The sequence below is a fragment of the Chlorocebus sabaeus genome, chromosome 14 (assembly GCF_047675955.1).
Source record: "Chlorocebus sabaeus isolate Y175 chromosome 14, mChlSab1.0.hap1, whole genome shotgun sequence".
Taxonomy (NCBI): Eukaryota; Metazoa; Chordata; class Mammalia; order Primates; family Cercopithecidae; genus Chlorocebus; species Chlorocebus sabaeus.
In genome coordinates, this window is record NC_132917.1 from 86,259,584 (window position 1) to 86,284,409 (window position 24,826).

General features: G+C 41.4%; 2 protein-coding genes across 2 annotated transcripts in view; one reads left to right on the forward strand and one right to left on the reverse strand.

The window, feature by feature from the left end:
* The window catches only part of POLR1A (RNA polymerase I subunit A), a 79,713-nt gene extending 76,000 nt beyond the window's left edge, over positions 1-3,713 (reverse strand). Inside the window, exon 1 of the mRNA XM_007969992.3 lies at positions 3,527-3,713. Coding sequence (XP_007968183.3) covers positions 3,527-3,603 — 77 coding nt within the window. The 5' untranslated portion in view covers positions 3,604-3,713. The remainder of the gene's footprint in view (positions 1-3,526) is intronic.
* A 334-nt stretch (positions 3,714-4,047) lies between these two features.
* The window catches only part of PTCD3 (pentatricopeptide repeat domain 3), a 31,194-nt gene continuing 10,415 nt past the window's right edge, over positions 4,048-24,826 (forward strand). Inside the window, exons 1-13 of the mRNA XM_007969990.3 lie at positions 4,048-4,177; positions 6,009-6,061; positions 6,159-6,195; positions 8,450-8,495; positions 13,182-13,250; positions 13,704-13,808; positions 15,585-15,708; positions 18,582-18,697; positions 20,799-20,857; positions 22,095-22,182; positions 22,559-22,619; positions 22,903-22,988; positions 24,237-24,381. Of these exons, the coding sequence (XP_007968181.3) occupies positions 4,074-4,177; positions 6,009-6,061; positions 6,159-6,195; positions 8,450-8,495; positions 13,182-13,250; positions 13,704-13,808; positions 15,585-15,708; positions 18,582-18,697; positions 20,799-20,857; positions 22,095-22,182; positions 22,559-22,619; positions 22,903-22,988; positions 24,237-24,381 (1,093 nt within the window). The 5' untranslated portion in view covers positions 4,048-4,073. The remainder of the gene's footprint in view (positions 4,178-6,008; positions 6,062-6,158; positions 6,196-8,449; positions 8,496-13,181; positions 13,251-13,703; positions 13,809-15,584; positions 15,709-18,581; positions 18,698-20,798; positions 20,858-22,094; positions 22,183-22,558; positions 22,620-22,902; positions 22,989-24,236; positions 24,382-24,826) is intronic.

Below are 24,826 nucleotides of genomic sequence, written 5' to 3' on the forward strand. Positions count from 1 at the left end.
TTGTGAATAACGCTGCTATGAACATAGGTATACAAATATCTCTTTGAGACCCTATTTTCAATTCTTTGGATATGTATCCAGAGGTAGAATTGCTGGATCACATGGTAATTTTGTCTTTAATATTTTGAGAATCCACCCTACTGTTTTCCATAGTGGTTGCACCATTTTACATTCCCACTAATGGTGTACAAAAAGGTTCCACTTTCTCCACACCCTTGTCAACACACACTACTTTGTTTTTTTGATAGTAGCACCCTACTGGATTGAAGGAGCTTTTTATTTGCGTTTCCCTAATAATTGGTTATGTTCAACATCTTTTCACATGCTCGCTGGCCATCTGTATGTTTTCTTTGGAAAAATGTCTATTTAAGTCCTTTGTCCATTTTAAAATTGAATTTGTTATTGTTGTTGTTGAGTAGTAGGAGTTCCTTTTATGTTCTAGATAACAATCTCTCATCAGATACATAATTTACAAGTATTTTCTCCCATTCCATGGGTTGCCCTTTCACTCTGTTGACTGTGTCCTTTGATAACTACCTAATTTTTTTCTCACCTGAAGTCTGGGCATTGCAGCAGCTCTATGAGGATGATTAGAAGATAACATATAGAAAATACAGTGTCTGGAACAAAGTTCCTCTCTCTTTGTTAGGTAGAGGAGAAAGTCCCTCCCACCACTACAGGAGTGGGATGAAGAGTAGGGGCAACCAGCAAGGATTCCACCGGAGAGAGCAGAGTTTGAGATCAATAGACTTAGGTTTGAAGAAGACCTTTGCCACTTCCTAGAGAGACATTTTGTTCTCTGGGCCTGAATTTTTTACCGGAGGTGCCACCACAAATGAGTGTTGTTAAGAACTGAGAATGGGTGTCGTTAAGGACTGAAAGTGCCAAGCACTGAGCAGCTAGCTCCTCCATCCATCTATTCATACACTCAACAAATACCCACTGAGTGCTTACTATGTGCCAGATAGCATAAAGTGCTAAGGACACAGACAAGAACCGCTATGCTTAAGGGCCTTACATTCTACTGGAGGAAGAGGAACAGACACAAAATAAATGTATAGTCTGTTAGATGGCAGGAAATGCTATGACGAAAAATAATACAGGGAAAGGGAAGAGCAGAGTAGTCAAGTGGTCCTAGAAGCCCACTAAGCAGGTACTTGGGCAAAGGCTGAAGGAGTTGAGGGAGCAGGCCATACAGTCACCTGGGCAGAGGGTTTTAAAGGAGGAAGAAGCAGGGAGTGCAACGGTCCTGAGGTGGATGTGTGCCCGTGGTGCTCTGGATGCAACAAGGAGGTCAGGGTAGCCGGAAGAGGTGAGATCAGAGAGGTAACAGGAGACTGAAATGGCCCCTGCAGGCCATTTTTAACTCAACCCTAAACCAGTTTGAAAACTCCACAGTTATCTTTTTAAAAATTCAGGAAACTTAAAACACTTTTGCTTTTGGATAAAATCGTATCCACTTATGGCGGTGATGATATAACTGGAATTTCTGGGCCAGCACACTGTTACCAATGACACCAGAGCTCAGGAGTTTATTCATCCATTTATTCAGACTTGAGGATAAAAGACAAGTGTGGCATATATAAGAAGCTCAAGAGTAGTGGAGGAAGACAAATATACGTAAGCACAAAAAGTGACTAAAGCACCATGACAGACACACTGTAACATGTGCAAAATGACCTCAGAAAATGAGGGAGGTGAACTGAGCTTTCAGGTGTGTGTGTTGGGTAGGGGACAGAGGGAAGTACCTCCTTTTGGCTAAAAGGACACTGCAGGCAGAGGGAATAGCTTAAAAAAAGACCCAGATGTTGAAATATGAATGGCAGTTTCTGGAATATGCAAGTAGTTTAATAGGGCTGGAGAAGGGATGATGTTATAGCTAAAATCAGCATTGGACTGATCATGGGAGACTGTGCAGGCTATGCTAAGAAAATGTCCTTTATCTGAGGGAAATGGAGACTTTGGAGGGTTTTAAGGGTGACAGTAGCATGACTACATTTGCACTTTGCAAGAATAATTTTGACAGCAGTGTGGAGTATGCACTTGAGAGGTGTAAGGGGAAGGTGGAAGGAAAAGACAATTCAAACATGAGATAAGGGCCAGAGGGAACACAGTAGCAACTGGGAGAAAAAGGAGAGTAAAGAACAAATAGACATGTAGGCGACACAAAGTAAGAGCCCAATAAATAAGTTAGATGTCATGAGAGATCTAGAATTATTTTCCAGTTTCTAGTGACCGTCTTGCATTAGGTACACCATTTTGGAGAGGTAAGTTACCCCTCCCTTTGAAGAGGGGTGCATGTTGAGCTTTTTTTGTTTTGTTTTGCTTTTTGTTTTTGTTTTTTGAGACAGTCTTGCTTTGTCGCCAGGCTGGAGTGCAGTGGCACAATCTCGGCTCACTGCAACCTCCACCTCCTGGGTTCAAGCGATTCTCCTGCCTCAGCCTCCCAAGTAGCTGGGACTACAGGTGCCCGCCACCGCGCCCAGCTAATTTTTGTATTTTTAGTCGAGACGAGGTTTCACCATGTTGGCCAGGATGGTCTCGATCTCCCGTTCTCGTGATCCGCCGGCCTCAACCTCCCAAAGTGCTGGGATTACAGGCGTGAGCCACCGCGCCCGGCCATGTTGAGTTTTTGATATGCATTTAAGATCTCTGTGTGAAATTTAAGTAAAGATGTCCAGACAGCTGAACAAATGGGTCTGAAAATCAGGGAAAGAAATTTGCGTTGGGGATTTAAATTTGAGACTACAAATCATGAAAGTGGTGAGATTGTCAAGGGGCAATATTTACCATGAGGAAAACAACATTACCAGAACAGAATCTTGAAGAACATCAACATTTAAGGAGTAAAACGAAGTACAGACCTTGCTCACCAATGTGTCATTAACGCCTAGCTTGGTGCCTGGAAACAACTGGATGCTTAATAAATGTTTGTGGGGTTATAAGACTGATAGAGGAAGAGAGGGAGGTAGAAGTATTTGTCATAAAAATAGGAGAACTTGAAGACAAATAAGGTTCTGGAAGAAAGGAAAGTTTCAAGAGAGTGCATTGGATAATGTTAAATGCTACCGTGATCAAAATGAAGACTAAAGAGAGTTCCCTTGATTTAACAACCAGACAGAGAATATAACGGGGTCCTAGCAAAGAGAAGTTAACTTGAAGGACAAACATTTTATAAACAAGAGGAAACTTACTACGTGCCTAATTAACCATGTCAGGTACATTATGGTTAATTCTACAAACGCTTGTTAACGAGGAGACTGGCAGACGATAACGCTGCAGACCTGGAACCTCCCCACCCTTACACTCCCCCACTACCAGCGCAAACTCTTTCCCCCAGCCCCACCGGACTCTAGCCAGTCCACGCCGGCCCAGGAACGTTCCCAGAACTACGACTCCCAGCAGGACAAGCGCCAGACAAGCCAGGACTCAGAGGATTGACTGGGCGCAAGGGCTTCTGGGAATCGTAGTTTAGGGCGCCGACCTCAAGAGCCAGGCTGGGCACGCTACCCGACCAACTCCTTACTTGAGCTCTTCAGCCGAATACATCCCGAAGGAAATGCCCTGCAGCCGCCGCCAGGGCATGTTCTTGGAGATCAACATCCTCCAGGTCCGTTTTGAATTCCAACACCCAGAGAGACGTTCCACTCACCACCTGACTATTCTTAATTCAGCCTCAAGCTCGGAGGCACCACGTGATTCAAAGTGCGCTTGCGCGCGGAAGAGGTCGCAGGAACGACATTTACTTGGATGAGATCACTTCTACATGGGGGGGAACAAATAGTTGTACGACTCTCTGCTCGCTCATTTATTTTGAAAACAATAAAAGATATATAAGACATCAAAATAATCATTTAAGAAAATTCCTCCGAGGCACATGAGGTGTATAGAGCTTTTAGCTTCCGTGACAAAATCTTTCAAACCATGAGCTTGCAACCTCCCATTTTATGTTTGCTTTCGTCTTCTTCCGCTTCAGCCAATAGCGGAGCTGTTCCCTGCTCCCCGCCCACTTCGCCCCACCTTCCTGAAGGTCCAGGCGGGGTTTCCCAACATACTCTGCAGAGAAGTCAAAGATGGCGGCTGTAGCTGCTGTTCGCTGGCTGGGCCTCCGCAGCAGGCTTGGCCAGCCGCTGACAGGTCGGCGGGCGGGTCTGTGTGAACAGGCACGCAGCTGCAGGTAAGAGACGCTTAGAGGTATCCGATAAGACGACTGCAGAGTCACCTTAGTCCTATGTTTCCCAGCTTGCTGTGGGCGTAGGCATGATGAAGTGGTTTGCTCATGCGCGCCCTTGGGGCCGCGTGCCCTTAAGGCTAGGTACGCGGAGATGGCCCTTTGAAATAGGATTCGCAACGCATTTTTCATTAGAGAAATACTTATTGGTTGCTTGCAGTATTCTGTAGTTACCACCCGCAAAGCTGGGTCCCTGCCCTCATGAAGCTTACGTTCCAGTGAGTGTGGCTATTAGCAGCACTACCCCAAATTAAAAATTATCCGCCATTACTTATTTTAACCCAGTCAGGAGGAGCGAGGAGAAAGTACAAAATCTTCCCACATAAAAGGCGATCTCTGGTCGCCACGGTGGGGTCTTTGGCTAAAGAAGTTATCAGGTTTTCATAAAAGCAGAAAAGTCTAAAAGATCTCACCATGCCCTTTTGATCTGTGATTAGCTATAGCTGGGAACCTGTATGACCTATTTATGTAATATTTTTTTCACTCAGTACACACAGTGGCATTGTGGGAATATGAGAGTCAGTAATTTGTAGTGAAAACTTGCTGAAAGCCTAATTTTAGATTTAGTGTTTACCATTCACTTAATTGGATGATAGTAGACAGATTTCCTCATCTGCAGACTGGAGTTGGTAATAACCATCCGAAAAGTTTGTGAGATATAAGTGAGATATGTAATTTACAATTTTTTTTTTATATGTACTCTCCCTTAGTTCCCCTCAAGAAAGAGAAACCACTCCATCTGATATTGCAGAAGCCTTTGTGCTGCCATTCAATGTCAGTCCTTCTTTTCCTGGTAGCCCTCGTTAGCATTTTTCTACTCGTTTTCTTTGCTTGAAGCAGAATCTCTCCCTCAGCATCCGTTCTCAAAATAACCATGATCTCTGTTTTAAGGTCATGAGAAACAAATAGCGTGACTTGAAAGAGTTGATCTCTTTCTGAAATGTCCTTAGCTTAGAGGGGTATTCTTGTTTTAAAATGATACCTGAAACCAGATACTACTGGAGGAAGTATCTTTCTATGCAATCACATCTTGACAACTTTCCGAATGTTACCGGTGCCAAAAATTTCATATTGAACCTCTGAAAATAGAAAATATTAGCAATTCCAAGTCTGAATCAGGCTTTATGTGTTTGGTACGTTCTTGATTGTTGAAGGAAGTGGAATGAAAAGCCATGGGTGATCTTCCCTATGTTGTAATTGCTTTAAGTGAGGTAGTCCTTTCTGATCAGGGCAGTAACTATATAGAAGCAAGAGCTCACTAAATTGTTCTTTTTAATGTCATAGTGTTTTGGTTCCTGAAGTTGAAATTCTTGCATTTCAAACCAGATTGTTCAAGGGCCATTAAAAACTTTCCTCCCCCTTTGCCATTTATGTAATGAGATTGCTTGCTTCCAAAAATTTTGACTAGATGGGCATGGTGGCATATGCCTGTAGTCCTAGTTACTCAGGAGGCTGAAGCAGGAGGGTCACTTGAGCCCAGGAGTTTAAGGGTTCAGTGAGCTATAATTGCACCACTGCACTAAAGGCTGGTCAATGGAGCAAGACCCTGTCTCTAAAAAAAAAAAAAAACAGTTTTGACAGTCTTGTCTATATCTTGTATCCATTCGTTAATGATACTGAACATGCTGTACAGACTGTCTTCTCAGCATTCATTGACATGAGTTATCCAGTTTAATCCGTGATAATTGGAGAATTTGGGCTCAAAGTACACACAGGTGGAGGTGAGCTGGGTACTTCATTAAGGACTATTAGCTTTAAGGCTTTTGTTTTTTTGCAGATTTTATTCTGGTAGTGCAACCCTCTCAAAGGTTGAAGGAACTGATATAACAGGTATATTTTAAAATATGTTGAATTCTATTTTTATATCAACACGTTGGATTCCATTGTAGTACTAGGAAACTGAATCATGTTTTATTTTTTACATTAGGGATTGAAGAAGTAGTAATTCCAAAAAAGAAAACTTGGTAAGTATTCTATCAGTGTTCATTCAGCAAATGGTTGAGTGCTTACTATGAGAGAAACATAAGGGTTAAGTAAGGAGACAGTGATGGGAAGAGCAATAGGAGAGCATTCTTGAAGAGAGAGTAGCTGAGTGGGGAGAAGCTAGGAGTTTAAAGGACAAAAAATAGAAAGGTGGAGAATAGTGAGTGAATGAGCAATGAGATTTACTTAAAAGAACAATTGAAAGATATTTTGAATTAGTGTGGGTTAGTATTTACGTGGTTAATAATACATGGTTATACATGAACATCATCATAATTTTTTTAAAGGAAGTTCTCTCACATGGTTGGAAGAGCAGACAAAATTACTGTCTTTATTATCTCTAATGTGGTAAAATAAAGTAAATGGTGTGGACAGCAAAATTTAGCTTTTTTATTCAATGGATGTATCCTTGAACAAATTGCCTCATCTCATTTATTCAACATTTGTTGAATATGTAGGAACTAAAACTTCAAAAGTGCTTGTTACAGTGTAGTACTACTGAACACATTTAATGGCCCCTTAAAAAGCTAGGTCTTAAAATTGTGTGACCTAAAGACTCGGATTCATTAAAAAGCCTTTTTAAAAAACTTTATTAATCTGAATTGTGTGATTATTTTAGGGAGCCAGGGAGCCCAGTTATGTCAATGCATAGGTAACTGGGATCATAAAAGAAGTGCAAATTAAAACTTACCGATTGGCAGAGAGAGGATTTGGAGAAATACGTTTGTTTGTGGGACAGTAAATTGGAACAGCTGTTTGGCAGGAAATTTGGCAGAATCAGAATTGGAAATGTGCATACCTTACTGGTTAGCCACTTTGGAGGAACATTTGCATATATACATGGACAAGACTGTTTATTACTTGGGAATAGTAACAGGTTGAAACAGCCTGAATGCCCATTGAAAAGTGAATAATTTTAAAGGGTTATCATACAATAACTTTTTACATTGAAAGGAATTAGTTAGCTCTATATTTAATAACATGGATAATGCAGTCAAACTTACGTAGACACATGCAGAATGACAGTGTGTTTACGTTTTTTAGGGAGATGTATGTGTAAAAATACTTTAAAAGTTCTGGAAATACAAATACCAAATTCATCGTGGAGAGGGGTCACAAGATGACACCAGACACTTTAGGTTAACCTGTAATGTTCTAGTTTATTTTTTTAAAATAATTTATGATAACTTTTTTAAGTAACCCTTTTAAGAAAGCGAATTAGTGAGTAATCTGCCATCATTTTTTCACTGCCATTTGTTCAATGTGTTAGGAAAGTATGCTAACTTGCTAAGACTTAAATAGGCTAATGAAAGATCTGAGGGAATGCTGAGAGATGAGAGAATGTGTCGTCATCACACTTGCTGAAGTGACATAAATGTGATTTCTAAATGTGGAAAGAAAATCTTGTGGATATTATATACATCAGGGAATTAGTTTTGATGAAATATAAAGTTTCCTGTACTTTTGTTTTTCTCAGATGACTTATAGTCTTAAGAATGTTATGTTAAACTTTATTTAGAAAAATACTCTTGGTATAATTCCCTTTTGGAAAGGAAACACGTAAAATCTAACATAGGAGCAAAAATACATTTGAGATCGAATTATCTTGTCTGTCATTTATTCCAGTGAAGCCTTTTCTAATAGTTCAGTGAAGGTCTCTATTCAGAGGTGCAGTGGACAGCTGGCCTGCAATTCTTACCATAAGGTTATATGTGGTTGAGAGGTTCTCAACCAGGAGGGTGCATCAGAATTATCTGGGAATTCAGTAAGAATGTGTGTGACAGTCCTCCGTGGATCTTGGGAGGCTTTGATGCAATAGGTCCAGAATGAAGCCTATGGTTTATTCTTGTATAACTGAATCAAGAGCTACCAGTTAAGTTAGTAAAGGCAACAGTAGTCCTGAAAGCCGCAGTAAGAATCCATAGGAAAGTGGATAGAGGAAGTAGGCCAGATAGTTTTATAAGGGGAGGATGGAAATCACTAGCCCTGGGTTATAGCATTATCCACCAGGCCAGAGAGGACAGGCATAGCAAAGAGAGAACATGTACCAACTAGGGAAAAGAACTGGCAGTTTTCTTCATTTCTAATTTATTCTAGTGACCTTGTGACATATGAACCAGCTTCAGATGAGATGTGCACTTTGTTATTGGCCAATACACTGAGAGTAGAATCACTTGTTCAGTTTGTGGCTGTGAAGAGCCCTGATGAGGATTAACTTGTGGTTCTTATTCTTAGGGATAAAGTAGCTGTTCTTCAGGCACTTGCATCCACAGTAAACAGGGTAAGTAGGATTTTAGTTTTTTTTTTTAACCTAAAACTTGGCCAATAACATACTTTTTAACTTGGCTAATAACATTTAATACTCATACCTGTTCATTATTCAGAATTAAACTGTTGTGGATCTAGAAAGTTTCTTTAAAATTATCTAATCCAGCTGAGCCAGGTGGCTCATGAATGTAATCCCAACACTTTTGGAGGCGAAAGCAGGAAGATCACTTGACATAAGGAGTTCAAAACCAGTTTGGGCAGCATAGCAAGACCCCCATCTGTTTTTTGTTCGTGTGTTTGTTTGTTTTGAGACAGTTTTGCTCTTGTTGCCCATGCTGGAGTGCAATGGCATGATCTCAGCTCACCGCATCCTCCACCTCCCGGGTTCAAGCGATTCTTCTGTCTCAGCCTCCTGAGTAGCTGGGATTACAGGCATGTGCCACCACGCCCAGCTAATTTTGTATTTTTAGTAGAGACGGGGTTTCTTCATGTTGGTCAGACTGGTCTCGAACTCCAGACCTCAGGTGATCCACCTGCTTTCGCCTCCCAAAGTGCTGGGATTACAGGTGTGAGCCACCATACCCAATTTTTTTCTTTTTCTTTTTTTTTAAGAGTGAAATTATTGGCTGGGTGCTGTGGCTCACACCTGTAATCCCATCACTAATCCCATCACTTTGGGAGACCAAGGCAGGTGGATTGCTTGAGGCCAGGAGTTGGAGACCAGCCCAGTGAACATGGTGAAACCCTGTCTCTACCAAAACAACAGAAACAAAAATTACGAGGCATGGTGGCGCCTGTAGTCCTACCTTCTCAGGAGGCTGAGGCAAGAGAATCTCTTGAATCCCAGAGGCAGAGGTTGCAGTGAGTCAAGGTCGTATCACTGCAGTCCAGCCTGGGTGAGTTAGTGAGACTCTGTCTCAAAAAAAAAAAAAAAAGAAAAATTAAAATTATCAAATCCCTTCATTTGGCAAATGAGGAAGCTAAGGTTTTGAAAGTGGCCAGTGACTGGTTACGATGTTAAAGCCTTAATTAAAGGCTTAATTCCACATCTTTTACCTTGAAATGCAGTGTTTTTCTACCATACCAGTGATCTTTAATCCCTGGAAGGGCTTGTTGAAATATATGTTCTTAGGAGATGATTTGGCTGTAGTATACCAACTTGGACAAATAATGTACCTGTCATGCTGACAATCATGCAGTGATTAATAATCTGGGTCCTGGAGCCTACTGGTTTAATAGCCAAGCAACTAGCTTTATGATCTTAGGCAAGTTACTTTACCTCTTGATAACTTCTGTTTCCTAACTTATAAAATGGGGGTTTATTATAACACCAAACCTCAAGGTTGCAATGGGAATTATTAACAAATGAATTAAATATACATAAGAAGATTTAGGACAGAGTCTGGGACAAAGGAAATGCTTGGTACATGGTATTTTGTTACTGCTACTATATTGTTGATTTCATTGACATGAAGTTTGTTCTGTTGGCAACTCAAGAATAGAGTTTGTAGTCTGGTAGATACACTGAAACTTTGGTAAATGCATCAGAAATGGAACTTTCTGCTTGGTTGTAGTTTTTATTAACCGAAAACTTTTAATTTCATCTGTGGGGAAAAGTCTAAAATAATTAAGTCTTTTTTTCTGCCACAGTATCTGTATGGATATTGATCCTCCTTAAGTTGATTATTACAAGTACACAGAATTGTTCTTCTATTGTAGATGTTAAACTACATCTAAAAATGAAACTACTAGGCAGGGCATAGTAGCTCATGCCTGTAATCCCAGCAGTTTGGGAGGTCAAAGCGGGTGGATCCTGTGAGCTTGGGACTTTGAGATCAGTGTGGGCAATGTGGTTAAACCCTGTCTCTACAAAAAACACAAAAATTAGCTGAGCATGGTAGTATGGGCCTGTAGTCCCAGCTACTTGGGAGGCTGAGGTGAGGCTTACTTGATCCTGGGAGGTGGAGGTGGAAGTTGCGGTGAGCCAGGATCGCACCACTGTACTCCACAAAGTGAGACCCTGTCTTGCCCCCACAAAAAATAAATTAAATATAAAATAAAGATGGAGCTAGTAAAGATAGTGTCAGGGCTAATGTGCATTAGTATACTCTACCAGTTTCTGAAAAAGTGCTTTACTACATCTCCCTACTTGCAAAGCATTGAGGTTTTCAGTAGCTCACTTATCCATAAATAGGCACCTGAAATGTAAACATAGAATTGGACCGCTGAGATATTCTCAACATTTTAATGAGGATGGTCCAGGGCCACCTTCAAGTCAAAGAAGTTATAGAAATTATGTGTAGAATTGTGACTTACCTGGCCCTTGAAATCCAAGAGTTATTCGTTTATCCATTCATTCAGCAACCATATATTGTGCCCTTATGATGCTTATCAAGCACTGTGCTGGATATAGAATTAGACACAGTTATTGTGTAGTTCTAGAGGGGAAGACTGAGGTAGCACTGAGAAGGGGTTACTTCGCTGAGACTGGGAATGGAATTCTTTTTTTTTTTTTTTTTTTTTAAAGAGATGGAGTCTCCCTCTGTCACCGAGGCTGGAGTGCAGTGGCGCGTTCTCGGCTCACTGCAAGCTCTGCCTCCGAGGTTCACGTCATTCTTCTGCCTCAGCCTCCTGAGTAGCTGGGACTACAGGTGCCCACCATCAACGCCCGGCTAATTTTTGTATTTTTAGTAGAGACAGAGTTTCACTGTGTTAGCCAGGATGGGGGGAAAGGAATTCTAAGCAGACATTTTAGAAAAGACGGCAATGTGGAGAATAGGAAACCTTTCCACTTGAAAGTGTGATAAAGATCTTAACATATCCAAAACCAAACCCCTTTCCCTCCAAACATTCCTCATACATTTCTTTGCCATCTCATTAATGGCAACTCCATTCTTAATAGCTGCTCAGGCCAAAATCCTGGGAGTCATGTTAGCAAAGCCTTTGTTTATCCCTTCAAAAGATGTGCGAGGTCTCCGTGACCACTCCCAACTGAGAGTTAAGACAGCAAGAAGATACAAAGCAAAGTCAGGAAAGAGAAAAGGCTCATGGGATAAAGACCAGAAGAAATCAGTGACAAGCTTCCAAAAGACGTCTCCAGAAGATTCAACACAGGACATGCTTAATTCCTCCATCAATGACTTGTGACAACACATGCGAAGTGTCTACCAAAGCTCATTGGAGACCCAGTGCCAGAGTTTTTAGGGGAGGCTGGCCATGTAGACCAGGAAAGCAGATATTTGGCACAAAACACATTATACAAACAGGTTAGGCACAGTGAACCATTGTTAGCAGTTTGGGAATGGTGGGAACCCTTCCAATATCCAGGTTCCCAGATGGCAGCCAAGGGCCAGCCTTGGAAGCAGACCTTTCTAAGGATAGTGGTTTCAGGCCTGTTAACTCTTTTCTGCACAATATCAAAATTTTAGATGCTTGATATCACCGCCGATCACCTTGGTGATTGTTGTCTTACAAGTCTGGATTAATCGCAACAGTCTCTATCGTCTCCCACTTCAACTCCGTACAACTGGTCTCAGTTCAGCAGCTGTAGTGACCCTGGATCATATCACTCTTAAGAATTCAACATTGGCTTTCCGTTAGTATAATTAAAAACTGAAGTTCACCACAGGGCTGCTAAGGTGAGGCTCAAGGGAAAGGGGTTTTTGAAAGGGGTAGCAGAAAGCTAGGTCAAAATAACATACTCCCTCCAGGCTCCAGGTATGAGCAGCTTTCCCTTGAGAGCTGCAGGGAAGCTTCTGTGCCCCCTGCCCAAGGAGTCCAGGTCAGTAAGACAGGGTTAAGGATATAGGATAAGTTTTTGTTTGTAATAAAGGCCCAAGTAAGGCACTCAGACACAGAAGAGAAGAATAGAGAAAGCAATTCTGGGGTATTTCTCAGTGGGGCCCCTGGTGGTATTGGAGAGTTGATTATGCTCAGGTTTAGGGAGCAATTTTAATGGGCAACAGGACGTGGGAGAAGCTGCTGCTGTTCACTCCTGAGGGGGTGCGGTGGTATCTCCCATTTGGAGGAGGGACTCTTGGTAAAGATGAGCGTGGGTAGATAGTGACCTTGCTTTGGAGGAAATCCTATTCTGGGATTCTGCTGTTAGGACTAGTTAATTCAGATGATTCTTACCTAGAGTTTAAAACAGAAATAGTCCCCAGTGATAGCAAACTTAAATATTAAAATCAGCCATGGTGGCGGGGGGGTACAGCTTAAGCCATTGTTTGCTTTGCGTAATTAAAGGCAAGTCTTGTAGAGCTGGGAGTACAGTGCAGGTGTTTGTCTTTTTTCTCTATATACACATGTATATATGCCCTCATACATTTGCGCATGTAGGTTACATACATAATTAAAACTTACAGAATTTTTGTTACTCAAAACTCACAAGATCCTCTTAAAAGTTTAGCTGAAAAGACTTGTGGACTGGATGCAGTGGCTCACATCTATAATCCTAGCCATTTGTAAGGCAGAGGTGAGAGAACTGCTTGAGACCAGGAGTTTGAGACCAGCTTGGGTGACACAGCAAGACACCCTCTCTACAAAAAAATTTTTTAAATAGCCAGCTGTGGTGGCACACACCTGTAGCCCAGGCTACTTGGGAGGCTGAGGCAGGAGAATCCCTTGAGCCCAGGAGCTAAAAGTTACAGTGAGCTGTCTTCAGAATAAATACAGAAATTGTATTATGTCTTTTCCACAGGATACCACAGCTGTGCCTTATGCATTTCAAGATGATCCTTACCTTATACCAACATCCTCTTTGGAATCTGTGAGTATTTTCATATAATTTTCTAGTCTTTTATCTCGCTGGTTTGCGCACAACAGTACATAAATAATTTAGTTGTAAGAACCTGGGAAAGGTTTACAAATGCTGAGAAATTGATAGACTTTGTGAATCCTTTACTACTTTTTTCAAAAAGATGTACATATCGTCAATGGGGAGAGGATTTTTGGTTTTGGTTTCTAATACTTAGGGCTTTTTCACACTGGAGTGACCCACTCAGTTTAAATGACTTGCTTTTTATATATTTCAATCTGTGTGTAAGATGCTAACTGAAATTGTAGCACAGTAGAAAAGGTGGGATATTCTATAATTTTTCATTGGGATTCTGTTTGTCGTTGCATTTTTTTTTTGTAAGGGGGGAGAAATTATTGCTGAAAGTGTAACTGTAATCTTGCTTGAGTCTAAATTACATGTATTTAAATCTTTTTCTTTATGTAGCATTCATTTTTACTGGCAAAGAAATCTGGGGAGAATGCAGCCAAGTTTATTGTTAATTCATACCCCAAATATTTTCAGAAGGACATAGCTGAACCTCATATACCGGTAAGGACAGGTAGTTACATTACTTATATAATACTATTTTAAATGTAAATTAAACCGGGCTTTCATAGCTAATATTTAAGTAGCCATTTGAAGACCCTCAATATTTGGATGATAAGCCTTTTAAAGTGTGGAGTTAGCTTTGATCACAACACTAACCTTTTAAAATTCTTTATTTATTTGCTCTTCATCTTAATATTTTCCCCATTTGATTTTTTGTGACACCATGCTCTTAGATCTTTACTTCTATAACTAAAGTTTCCTTCACTACCTCTCTATCCACATCTTTCTCTTCCTTTTTTTTGAAACAGCGCATCATGCTGTCACCCAGGCTGGAGTGCAATGGTGCAGTCATAGCTCACTGCAGCCTGGAACCCCTGTGCTCAAGTGATCCTCTTGCCTCAGCCTCACAAGTAGCTTGGACTACAGGAGTGTGCCACCATGCCTGGCCAATGTTTTTTAATTTTTAGTTTTTGTAGAGAACTGGGTCTTGTCTCACTGCATTGCCCAAGCTGGTCTCCAATTTCTGGGCTCAAGCAAACATCCCTCCGCGGCCTCTGAAATCTCTGGGATTGCAGGTGTAAGCCACTGCTGCTTGCCCTTGATCCGCTTCTTTTTTTGTTTTTGTTTGAGATGGAGTCTCACTCTGTTGTCCAGGCTGGAGTGCAGTGGTGCAGTCTTGGCTCACTGCAACCTCTGCTGCCCGGGTTCAAGCAAGTCTGCCTCAGCCTCCTGAGTAGCTGGGATTACAGGTGCCTGCCACTGCACCTGGCTACTTTTTGTAGTTTTAGTAGAGATGGGGTTTTACCATCTTGGCCGGGCTGGTCTTGAACTCCTGACCTCGTGATCCACCTGCCTTGTCCTCCCAAAGTCCTGGGATTACAGGTGTGAGCTACCGTGTCCGGCCTTGATCCACTTCTTAAGTATGGGTGTCTTTCTTAGATTTTTATGCTCATTTTCTTTTTTTATTGTGTACACTCTTCTGTTTCAGTGACTGTTATAATCCATTTGGCACTCTTGTGTATCTAGCCAAGATCCCTTTACTTTGAACTCCACGTTGTATTTCCAGCTCCCTCTTTGTTCTGTAGTTTGGAGCGAGGATTTATGGAGTGTGGTGGGTATTGTGCTTAGTGCTTGTCCATACAGTGGTGAGCAAAACAGATGTGACTCTGCCCTCCTGAGTTTGTTGGTGGAAGTACTAATTTCAGACTCATCATATCTAAACTACTCCCGTCCCCCACATCGCTCTGCTTCCCAAAGCTCACAGGGAAATACACACTTCTCGTTTTCATAGTATAACTTGTCGGTAGATGAGGAAGCCAGTGTGATTGTGTAAGTCAAAATATTAAAATCCTGAACTAAGACAGTGGCAGTGGTGGAATAATCATTTGTTGGTTATCTGCTTTCTCCATTAGGTTGAGCACCCTGAAGGTAGAGAATGCCTTTCGTCTCTGTATCCCCGGTGCCGAGCTTAATGTCTGGGATTAAGTAGTAGGCATTCAGAAAGTATTTGAATAAGTTAGTGAATGAGGTAAAATCAGCATACCTTGAGTAGTATTAAATGTTTAGAGGATACACAGCATTAGAGATGAAAGGTTTAGTTCAATTCCCTGTGAAGACAATCATGTTAAAGTGATAAACAGTGTCTGGTGCAGGAAACATGAATTGGAGCAGTGAAATTTTACTTTGGTATGTTGGTGATAAAAATTTTGTCCTACTCAGTTATCCTTTCCTCACCTTTACCTGTTTGTAGTAACTTTAGTCATCTTGTTTTCCTAGTGTTTAATGCCTGAGTACTTTGAACCTCAGATCGAAGACATAAGTGAAGCCGCCCTGAAGGAACGAATCAAGCTCAGAAAAGTCAAAACCTCTGTGGACATGTTTGATCAGCTTTTGCAAGCAGGTGACCTGAGTTCGATTAAAGCCCCTCTAATAACATGGGCTTTGAAGTGGGCCCCAGTTACATGATTCAGATATTTTGAGTAAAAGTTACAGGGCCTGCTATACTTACTTTGCTTTTATGGCCGCGTGCTTTATATTTTTAATAGTTTATTTCATTTTTAGCTTTAGTGTTATTTAAGAACTATAGGTGAAGTAGAATTGCAGCTTTGTTGCTTTATTGTAGCACTGGTAGAGAAATTGTATCACCCTTCTACCTTAGCTTCTGTTTTTAACGTTAGGTAGGTACGCAGTGCTCCCAGATTTCCTGTACTCTTTTTTTCTTTTATTTTTTTTCTTTTGAGACGGAGTCCCGCTGTCGCCCAGGCTGGAGTGCAATGGCGCAATCTTGGCTTACTGCAAGCTCCGCCTCCCAGGTTCACGCCATTCTCCTGCCTTAGCCTCCCAAGTAGCTGGGACTGTAGGCACCTACCACCACGTCCAGCTAATTTTTTTGTATTTTTAGTAGAGACGGGGTTTCACCGTGTTAGCCAGGATGGTCTCGATCTCCTGACCTTGTGATCCACCCGCCTTGGCCTCCCAAAGTGCTGGGATTACAGGTGTGAGCCACCATGCCCGGCCGAGATGGAGTTTCACCATGTTAGCTAGGATGGTCTTGATCTCCTGACCTGGTGATCCACCCACCTCGGCCTCCCTAAGTGCTGGGATTGCAGGTGTGAGCCACTGTGCCCAGGTTTCCTGTACTTTTTAAGGATGTTTGGAAGATTGGGCCACAACACACAAGAAGGAAATACATAAAAAGGAAAGCACACTCAATAGGATCGGGGCTTTGATGCTGGTGCCATCTGTGTCACTAGTTGTTCTTAGCATTCAAAAAGTTACTTAATTTCTCAGAGCTTCTAGCTCTAAAATTGTGCGGTTCTCTGAATTGGAGCTGGATGTAAACTTTCGGAGCTACACATGTAAATAGCACAGCTGGTAAGTCACCATGAAAATGTACATATAGCAACATCAGAAGCAGCTGGCATTATGTGTTTAGAATCTAGAGTGCTATTTGGTGATTTAGAATAAACATGGAAGTGGTGGAAACTGGACTGAATCATTATACACTTGAACCCAGGAAACATTTGCAGAAAGCTATGTTTGAGAATTTTGGTGTGTGGCTTGGTACAGCATCAGATGTATGGGTAAGTGATGGCAGTAGATTATAATTTAGTGAGGCGCTTCCCTCTGCTTGTTAATATGATCGGCAACTGATGTGAGTCTGCATTAAAGTTCTTAGTGCTAAGGCTTGTCTTTTTTTAGTTTTACCCCCTTTATTGGGTAGGTGTGTGCAGTCCTTCAGTAAAGACAGGTGTCAGACCCATAGCTCAGTAACTAAGTATACCAGGGAAAGGATCCTAGAACATTTCATTTTCAGGCCCCTAATAAGTGCAAAACACTGTGCTAGTCATTTCACATACTTAATTCTACAATACCTTATTCATTGGTGTGTTTTTTATTTTTTTGTTTTGTTTTTTTTGAGACGAGTTTTGCTCTTGTTGCCCGGGCTGGAGTGCAGTGGCGCGATCTGGGTTCACTGCAACCTCTGCCTCCTGGGTTCAAGCAATTCTCCTGCCTTAGTCTCCCAAGTAGCTGGGATTACAGGCATGCACCACCATGCCTGGCTAATTTTTTGTATTTTTAGTAGAGATGGGGTTTCCCCACATTGATCAGGCTGGTCTCAAACTCCCGACCTCAGGTGATCCACCCGCCTCAGCCTCCCAAAGTGCTGGGATTACAGGTGTGAGCCACCACGCCTGGCCCTCATTGGTGTGTTTTATAGTAATCTTATGAAGGTAATTATTAGGTAATTTTTCCAGGGTCGCATAGCTTTGAGATGGTGTGAACCAGTTGCTTCTCCATAGCCTGTACCCTCTTCAGTCTGCCCTGCTTTCTCTTCTGGACTTTTACATTTCCTAATACTCATTTTAAATTTATCAATGTATTTTGTTTAGAAAGAAAATTTATTGGCTGGGCATGGTGACTCGCACCTGTAATCCCAGAACTTTGGGAGGCCAAAACAGGAGGATTGCTTGAGCCCAGGAGTTCAAGACCAGCCTGGGCAACATAGTGAGACCTCATCTCTGCAAAAAATTTAAAAATTAGCCAGGCACAGTGGCACATACCTGTAGTCACAGCTGCTTGGGACGCTGAGGTGGGAAGATCACTTGAGCTCAGGAGTTCAAGGTTGTAGTAAGCTATGATGTCCTTGCACTCCAGCCTGGGTGACAGAATGAGACCCTATCTCAAAACAAACAAAAAGATACATTTACTTTTCTTCTAAAATAGCAGATTATATCTCATACTTCTCTTCCTCCTGTTCCCTTTTTAGCGCTTTTAATGAGTGTCAAGATCGGGACATAATGTTTTGAACAATTTTTAAGAGACCACTATAGTTAGACAATTCAGCTAGTGTTTCTAAGCAAGTTTTTAGTGAGTATCTGGATCCAGATGGAGTAATGCTACTTGCATTTGTTCAAATGGACCTGGGCTGGGGGAAGTAAGTGGGGATAGTTTGCAGTGTGTTCAGTTTGGAGATGATAATTAAAACCATGAACTAGCTTGAGAAAAATGAGTACATAAAATAAGTGAGCACAGGCCCAAACTTCATCTTGTGTTCCAATCTTTTACATCAAATTACATGGTTAATAGGGGTTATGTCCCTGTCTGTGTCACTCCAGGTGTTTAAGTTGACGAGTGCATAAAGTAGTGGACAACATTAAGTATGTAGCCATGAAGACCACAGCCAATATTTAAAAATGAAGCATTTTTACCTAACAGGCTTTAGTTCTTCATTGTTTCAAGGTTTCTTTCCCTTTCTGTTTCTACCCACAGGAACCACTGTGTCTCTTGAAACAACAAATAGTCTCTTGGATTTATTGTGTTGTTATGGTGACCAGGAGCCCTCAACCGATTATCATTTTCAACAAACTGAGCAGTCAGAAGAATTGGTAACAACTGTTGGCCTTGATTTTTTTTTTTTTTCTTAAGCTTCTTTTTGAAGAAATCGCTTTTAAAAATAAGATGGGTTCTTTTGCCATGTGTCAGGGTAGTAGTAAGAGATTTGTACTGAGATGTGTGGTACGATAGCCTTGATTAAAAAGTGGTATAGGAAGAAGAGAGATTTTAAACAGTTACTCCTGTCCTAGTTTACTTTTTAACAATATGTTGTCCTCTCCTACCTCATATTAAGGCAAAGCGTTGATCCGAAATGTTTGGGCTGGCCTGTGTCACTTAGATGATGTATTCTGGCCAGGTAAAGACTCCATGGCCTGGGCCCCCTCAAAAATTCATACATGGACTTAGAGGCGAGAACACACTAGGCTGGAGACAGAACAGTAGTGTGCGGGGGGCTGCCTGTAAGTTGAGTCATAGCCTCTCTCTCAACTCGTGAATTTTACTTCTAGAACTAGGTCTCAAGAAATCCTTTGGATCAGTCAAATAGAGATGCTCATGTGACATTTTTCATAAGGAGGTGTTTATACTTGTAAAAATGTTGAAAACAATCTAGATGTCCAACAGTAGATGATCAAATTATGATAAAAGTTGTGTGGCCATTGAGCACATTAGAGTAGATGTGTTTGGGTATGGAAAGATTCATCCAATAAGTGGGAAACAGGCTATCAGCAGTATATATTCCATTTTTGTAAAAATGTTTTTACAAATGCATAAGAAAAAAATCATTTAAAAAGTGTTTCTGGGTGATGGGATTATTGGTGTTTTTCTTCTTTTCTGTCTTTCCTACTCTTTGCCCAACTAAATGTGGATTTCTTTTTTCCCCCTCAGAGATAGGGTCTCACTCTTGTCACCTAGGGTGGAGTGCAGTGATGCTGTCATAGCTTACTGCAGCCTTTAACTCCTAGGCTCAAGTGTTCCTCCTCCTTATTCTCCCAAGTAACTGGGACCACAAGTGTGGGCCACCACGCCTGGTTAGTTTTTTTTTTGGGTGGGGAGGGCGGGTAGACATAGGGTCTTGCTGTATTGCCCAGGATGGTGTCTTCAACGCTGGGACTCAAGCAATCCTTCAAGCCTCCCAAAGTTTTGGGATTACTGACCACTGCACCTGGCCAAATGTGGATTGTTTATGTAGAGAACCTTACATTTTAAAAAGTGCATAGGCAGTAGGTTGCAGTTACACTTCACTTTCCAGAGCATCACTTCCTGAAGCTCTGCTCTGGTTGGCCCTCTACCTCTCCAGCCCCACCTCTTGAGGCAGCAGGCTACAGAGCCAGCACTGACCTCTGCAATGCCAACCAAGCCTGTATTGCTGTATGTCAGCCTCATCCCAGACCTTGGTTTATAAATAAAGACAAGATTTAGTCTTGTAAGAAGTCTTGCTGGGTGCAGTGGCTCACACTTGTAATCCCAACAGTTTGGGATGCCAAGGTGGGTGGATCATGAGGTCAGGAGATCAAGACCATCCTGGCTAACATGGTGAAACCCCGTCTTTACTTAAAAAAAAATACAAAAAATTATCTAGGCATGGTGGTCGGCGCCTGTAGTCGCAGCTACTCAGGAGGCTGAGGCAGGAGAATTGCTTGAACCCAGGAGGTGGAAGTTGCAGTGAGCCGAGACCACGCCACTGCACTGCAGCCTGGGTGACAGAGCAAGACTGTTTCAGGAAAAAAACAAAAAAACAGAAGTCTTAGTTTGCTTGGGTGAGTGTTATAAGTATATATTGTTTATCTTGCTTTCACCCTAATTATGACAGTTTATCTGTATGGATCGAGCCAGATGTAGTCCCTGAGCAAATAGGATGTGTTGGTTGGTTTTCCTCTTTCTATCTGAGGACCAGGCCATACAGGGAAATGGCTTCATCTTGTCTCCACGCTGTCACTTGTTGCTTTGAGGGTCAACTTGGCTTTTCATCTGATTTGCACTTAAGAAATTAACTGTATAGGTGTAAGCGTTATTGGACTTCCTCTTTGCCATCTGCTGGATCTGTGTTTCCTTTATTTTTCTGAGTTCCCTTTGCCTTTCTGATTTTGAGTAGTCTGGGAAATGAATTCCATCGCCTTAACTTTTATTTCTCTTGATGATTATTCATTTCAGGAAGAGGAAAATAAGAAATCTAGGAGGAAAGCTGGTCATCAGTTTGGAGTTACATGGCGGTATGTCACACGTAATTAGAACCTTGAATTACAGTGTCTTACAGTACATGGAATATGCCCCATCACCCCGTGAAGATGTTTTCTTGTGATGTTCTTAAATAATTGATTTTTATTGTGCAATATAAATTTCACTATTTGTATTCCTATACATTTAGACCATTTTTCAGTAGGGTCTTTATCTCCATTCAGCAACACAAGAATCTGTTGAGAGGTTGACGCTTTTTTTTTTCCCCTCATCTGTTTAACTCTGCATAACTTTCATGTGGTATGGTTCCTTTGGTAGTTTCATTAACAGTGCTACCTTGGAATATATACCTCTAATTCTGAAAGATTTAATACTTTTGTTTACTAAAAGTATCATGGACACTAGAGTGTACTGCTAAATTAAGACCACTGACCAACATGTAGACGTACACAGCAGTTGAAATGAAAGATAATTATGTTGGAGAATTTAAGTTAGCTGGGTGTCTAAAAGGAGGATATTTCATGTGAATATCTGGAAAGGGAAAGCTACCATGATTATCTAAAATCGTTATTGAAGTGATGAATTTGATAGGATGAAAGGTTAAATTCCTTGGGGTAGGCTGGACGCGATGCCTCATGCCTGTAATCCTGGCACCGTGGGAGGCCAAGGTGAGTGGATCACTTGAGGTCAGGAGTTTTGAGACCAGCCTGACTAACATGGTGAAACCCCATCTCTACTAAAAATACAACAATTAGTTAGGGGTGGTGGCATGTGCCTGTAATTCCAGCTACTCCGGAGGTGGAGGCGGGAGAATCACTTAAACCCGGGAGGCCGAGGTTATGGAATGGGAGAAGAGATGAAAGTACATATGCTAGAATATGACCAGAAGGATCCTCCAAAAGAAACCATTTTGCCTCTAGGAAGTAGCAGCTGAAGATTGAAGAAGGATGAGGAATCTTTACTAGGGACCTTGTCATACAGTTGCTTCTTGTTTTTAATGCATAGATATTTATATACTTGTTTATAAACTTTTCATTTTCAATTCTAATTCTGCCACTTAACCTGCAAAGCCCCGACAACACATTAAGATTGTTAAGTCTTGATTTTCCCCATTTTCAAAATGATGATAACCATAACGCCCTGTAAGAATTGAGATAATGCATGTATAGTACTTGGCACATTGCCTGGAACATAATAAACTGTCAGTAAATGGTGGTAGCTCTGATTGGTATTTCCTGTTGCCCGGGTTCACATTTACTCTCTTGTGTCTAGAGCAAAAAACAATGCTGAGAGAATCTTTTCTCTAATGCCAGAGAAAAATGCACATTCCTATTGCACAATGATCCGAGGAATGGTGAAGGTACATTTGTTTTATTTATTTTTATCTTTAATTTCCACCAATCAGGGTGTTTCAGCCTCAGAACCACTAACATTTTGGGTCAGATAATTTGTTATGGGGTCTGTCCTGTGCATTGTAGGATGTTAGTAGCTCTCTGGGTTCTATCCACTGGATGCGAGTAGTACACTCCTCCCCCACTTTCAGTTGTGACAAATAAAAATATGTTCAGGCATTACTAGTAGATAGAAAACCACTGCACTAGAGTATGAGCTTCATGAGAACAGGAGCCTGATCTATTGAGCCTGAGCTATGTTACCAAACTCTAAGACAGAAATGTGCAAGGACTTCTTAAGTAAATGAATTTGATGATGCTTAATTTTTCCTTTTCCTTTTCCAGCACCGAGCTTATGAGCAGGCATTAAACTTGTACACTGAGTTACTAAACAACAGACTCCATGGTGAGTTTGAGAACTCCCCTCCCTCCCTTTCTCCATTTCCTTCTTTCTCTTAATTGTCTGTGTGAAGGCTTTGGATCTTGCCTCAGTCATTGGCCTATACTTTGTCTTTTCCTGAGGCATAGGTGATTGAAGCAAGAGTAGAGATCCAGAAAGGAGAGTGGTTTTCCAGTTTTGTGGGCATGTGATTAGCCAAGGGACACATAGGAATGACTGCTTTGCCTTAAACTCAGCCATTTAGGGATTCATCTTCAACCCCAAATTTTATCATTTTTTTATTTTACAGCTGATGTGTACACATTTAATGCAGTGATTGAAGCAACAGTATTCGTGATAAATGAGAAATTTGAGGCAAAATGGAGTGATATACTGGTAAGGAGGAATCCTCAGTTTATTTTTTAATAGGGCTTAAATACTCTTTGCCAGAAATAGATGGGCTGGCGAGGTGTGGTGGCTCAAACCTGCGATACCAGCACTTTGGGAGGCCGAGGCGGGCAGATCACCTGAGGCCAGGAGTTTGAGACCAGCCTGGCCAACATGGTGAAACCCGTCTCTACTAAAAGTACAAACAAAGCCGGGCGTGGTGGTGCACGCCTGTAATCCCAGCTACTTGGGAGGCTGAGGCAAGAGAATCGATTGAACCCGGGAGGCAGAGGTTGCTGTGAGCAGAGATTGTGCCACTGCACTCCAGCTTTGGCAACAGAGCAAGACTCCATCTCAAAAAAAAAACAAAAAAAAAAAGTATATGGGCTGGAGATAGCGTTTATGAGCATGTGCATGGCAGTCACTGTGTAGCAGTTAACTGTTCACTACCCTTTCCGCAGCCCTGGAACTCAGCTGTGTCTGGCACATGAGAAGAAAAAGTTACTTGACCCAGAGTATACAGCTAGAATTCTGGACCATTTTATTCATTTATTTTTCATAATAGTTTTTCTGTTACAAAGTAATGCATATTTGCTGTCAAATTCCTATCAGGTGTAAATTCAAAAAGTTGAAATCACTGGATTGATTCTTGCCTAGTAACTTAAGAACAGAAACGGCTGGGCACGGTGGCTCATGCCTATAATCCCGGCACTTTGAGGCTGAGGCGGGTAGGTTACCTGAGGTCAGGAGTTTGTGACCAGCCTGACTAACATGGTGAAACCCCGTCTCTACTAAAAATACAAAAATTAGCCAGCCGTAGTGGTGTACGCCTGTAGTCCCAGCTACTCAGGAGACTGAGGCTGGAGAATCGCCTCAACTCAAGATTGCGCCCCTGCACTCCAGCCAGGGCAACAAGAGCGAAACTCCGTCTCAAAAAAAAAAAAAACAACCAAAAAAACCACTTTTTTATATCATACTGGTCTATTACTTTTGAGTCTTTTCTTGGAAAACTCTCCTTGGTAGAAGACTGAAGACAGTTGACCACCTCGATCAAGTGGGGTGGGTGTTTGAATTAGCAGGCTTCTTTAAAAGGCAGAATCATGGAACCTGCTAATTAATAAACAGTTCTTAAAATAGGGATATAGTTACTAACCTGCTTTAAACATAAGCAAGAACGCTAAATTCTTTATTTTGTATGAAACAGATTATTGGACAGATTACCCAGGCATGAAAGATACTTGTTTTTTGTTCAACTAGGAGCTGCTAAGACACATGGTTGCACAGAACGTGAAACCAAATCTGCAGACTTTTAATACCATTCTGAAATGTCTCCGAAGATTTCATGTGATTGCAAGATTGCCAGCCTTACAGATTTTACGTGAAATGAAAGCCATTGGAATAGGTGAGGATGAGCCCTTGATTCCTCTGAAGACAGAGACTGTGCCAGCCAGAGGTTTCAGGTCAACATAAGCAAAGACCTTTAAATTCTTCTTCTGCTTACATAATATGCTGGAAATTTTGTTTCCATGTTTGGCACATTAAATTAAATGTACTGTACTTATGGTGGGAGTGTCTTTATCATCTTAGTGTTCATTAGTATTTTAGGTACTTTGTTTATGGTTCTGTTGAATCTGAGGACAAGTGATTGCTTTGAGTTAGCTAGTTTTAAATTCATGACATTTTTCCAGCATAATTAGGTATTTGAACCTAAGTGTGTGCTAGTGTATTGTATATTTTTCATTAGTTACTTTATTGAAAGTTGCTTTGGGAATCAATTCACTTAAATATATTTTACTGTTCTCAGTGAAGAATGTGACTAATAAGTATTTGGACTTTCAAAAAGTGAT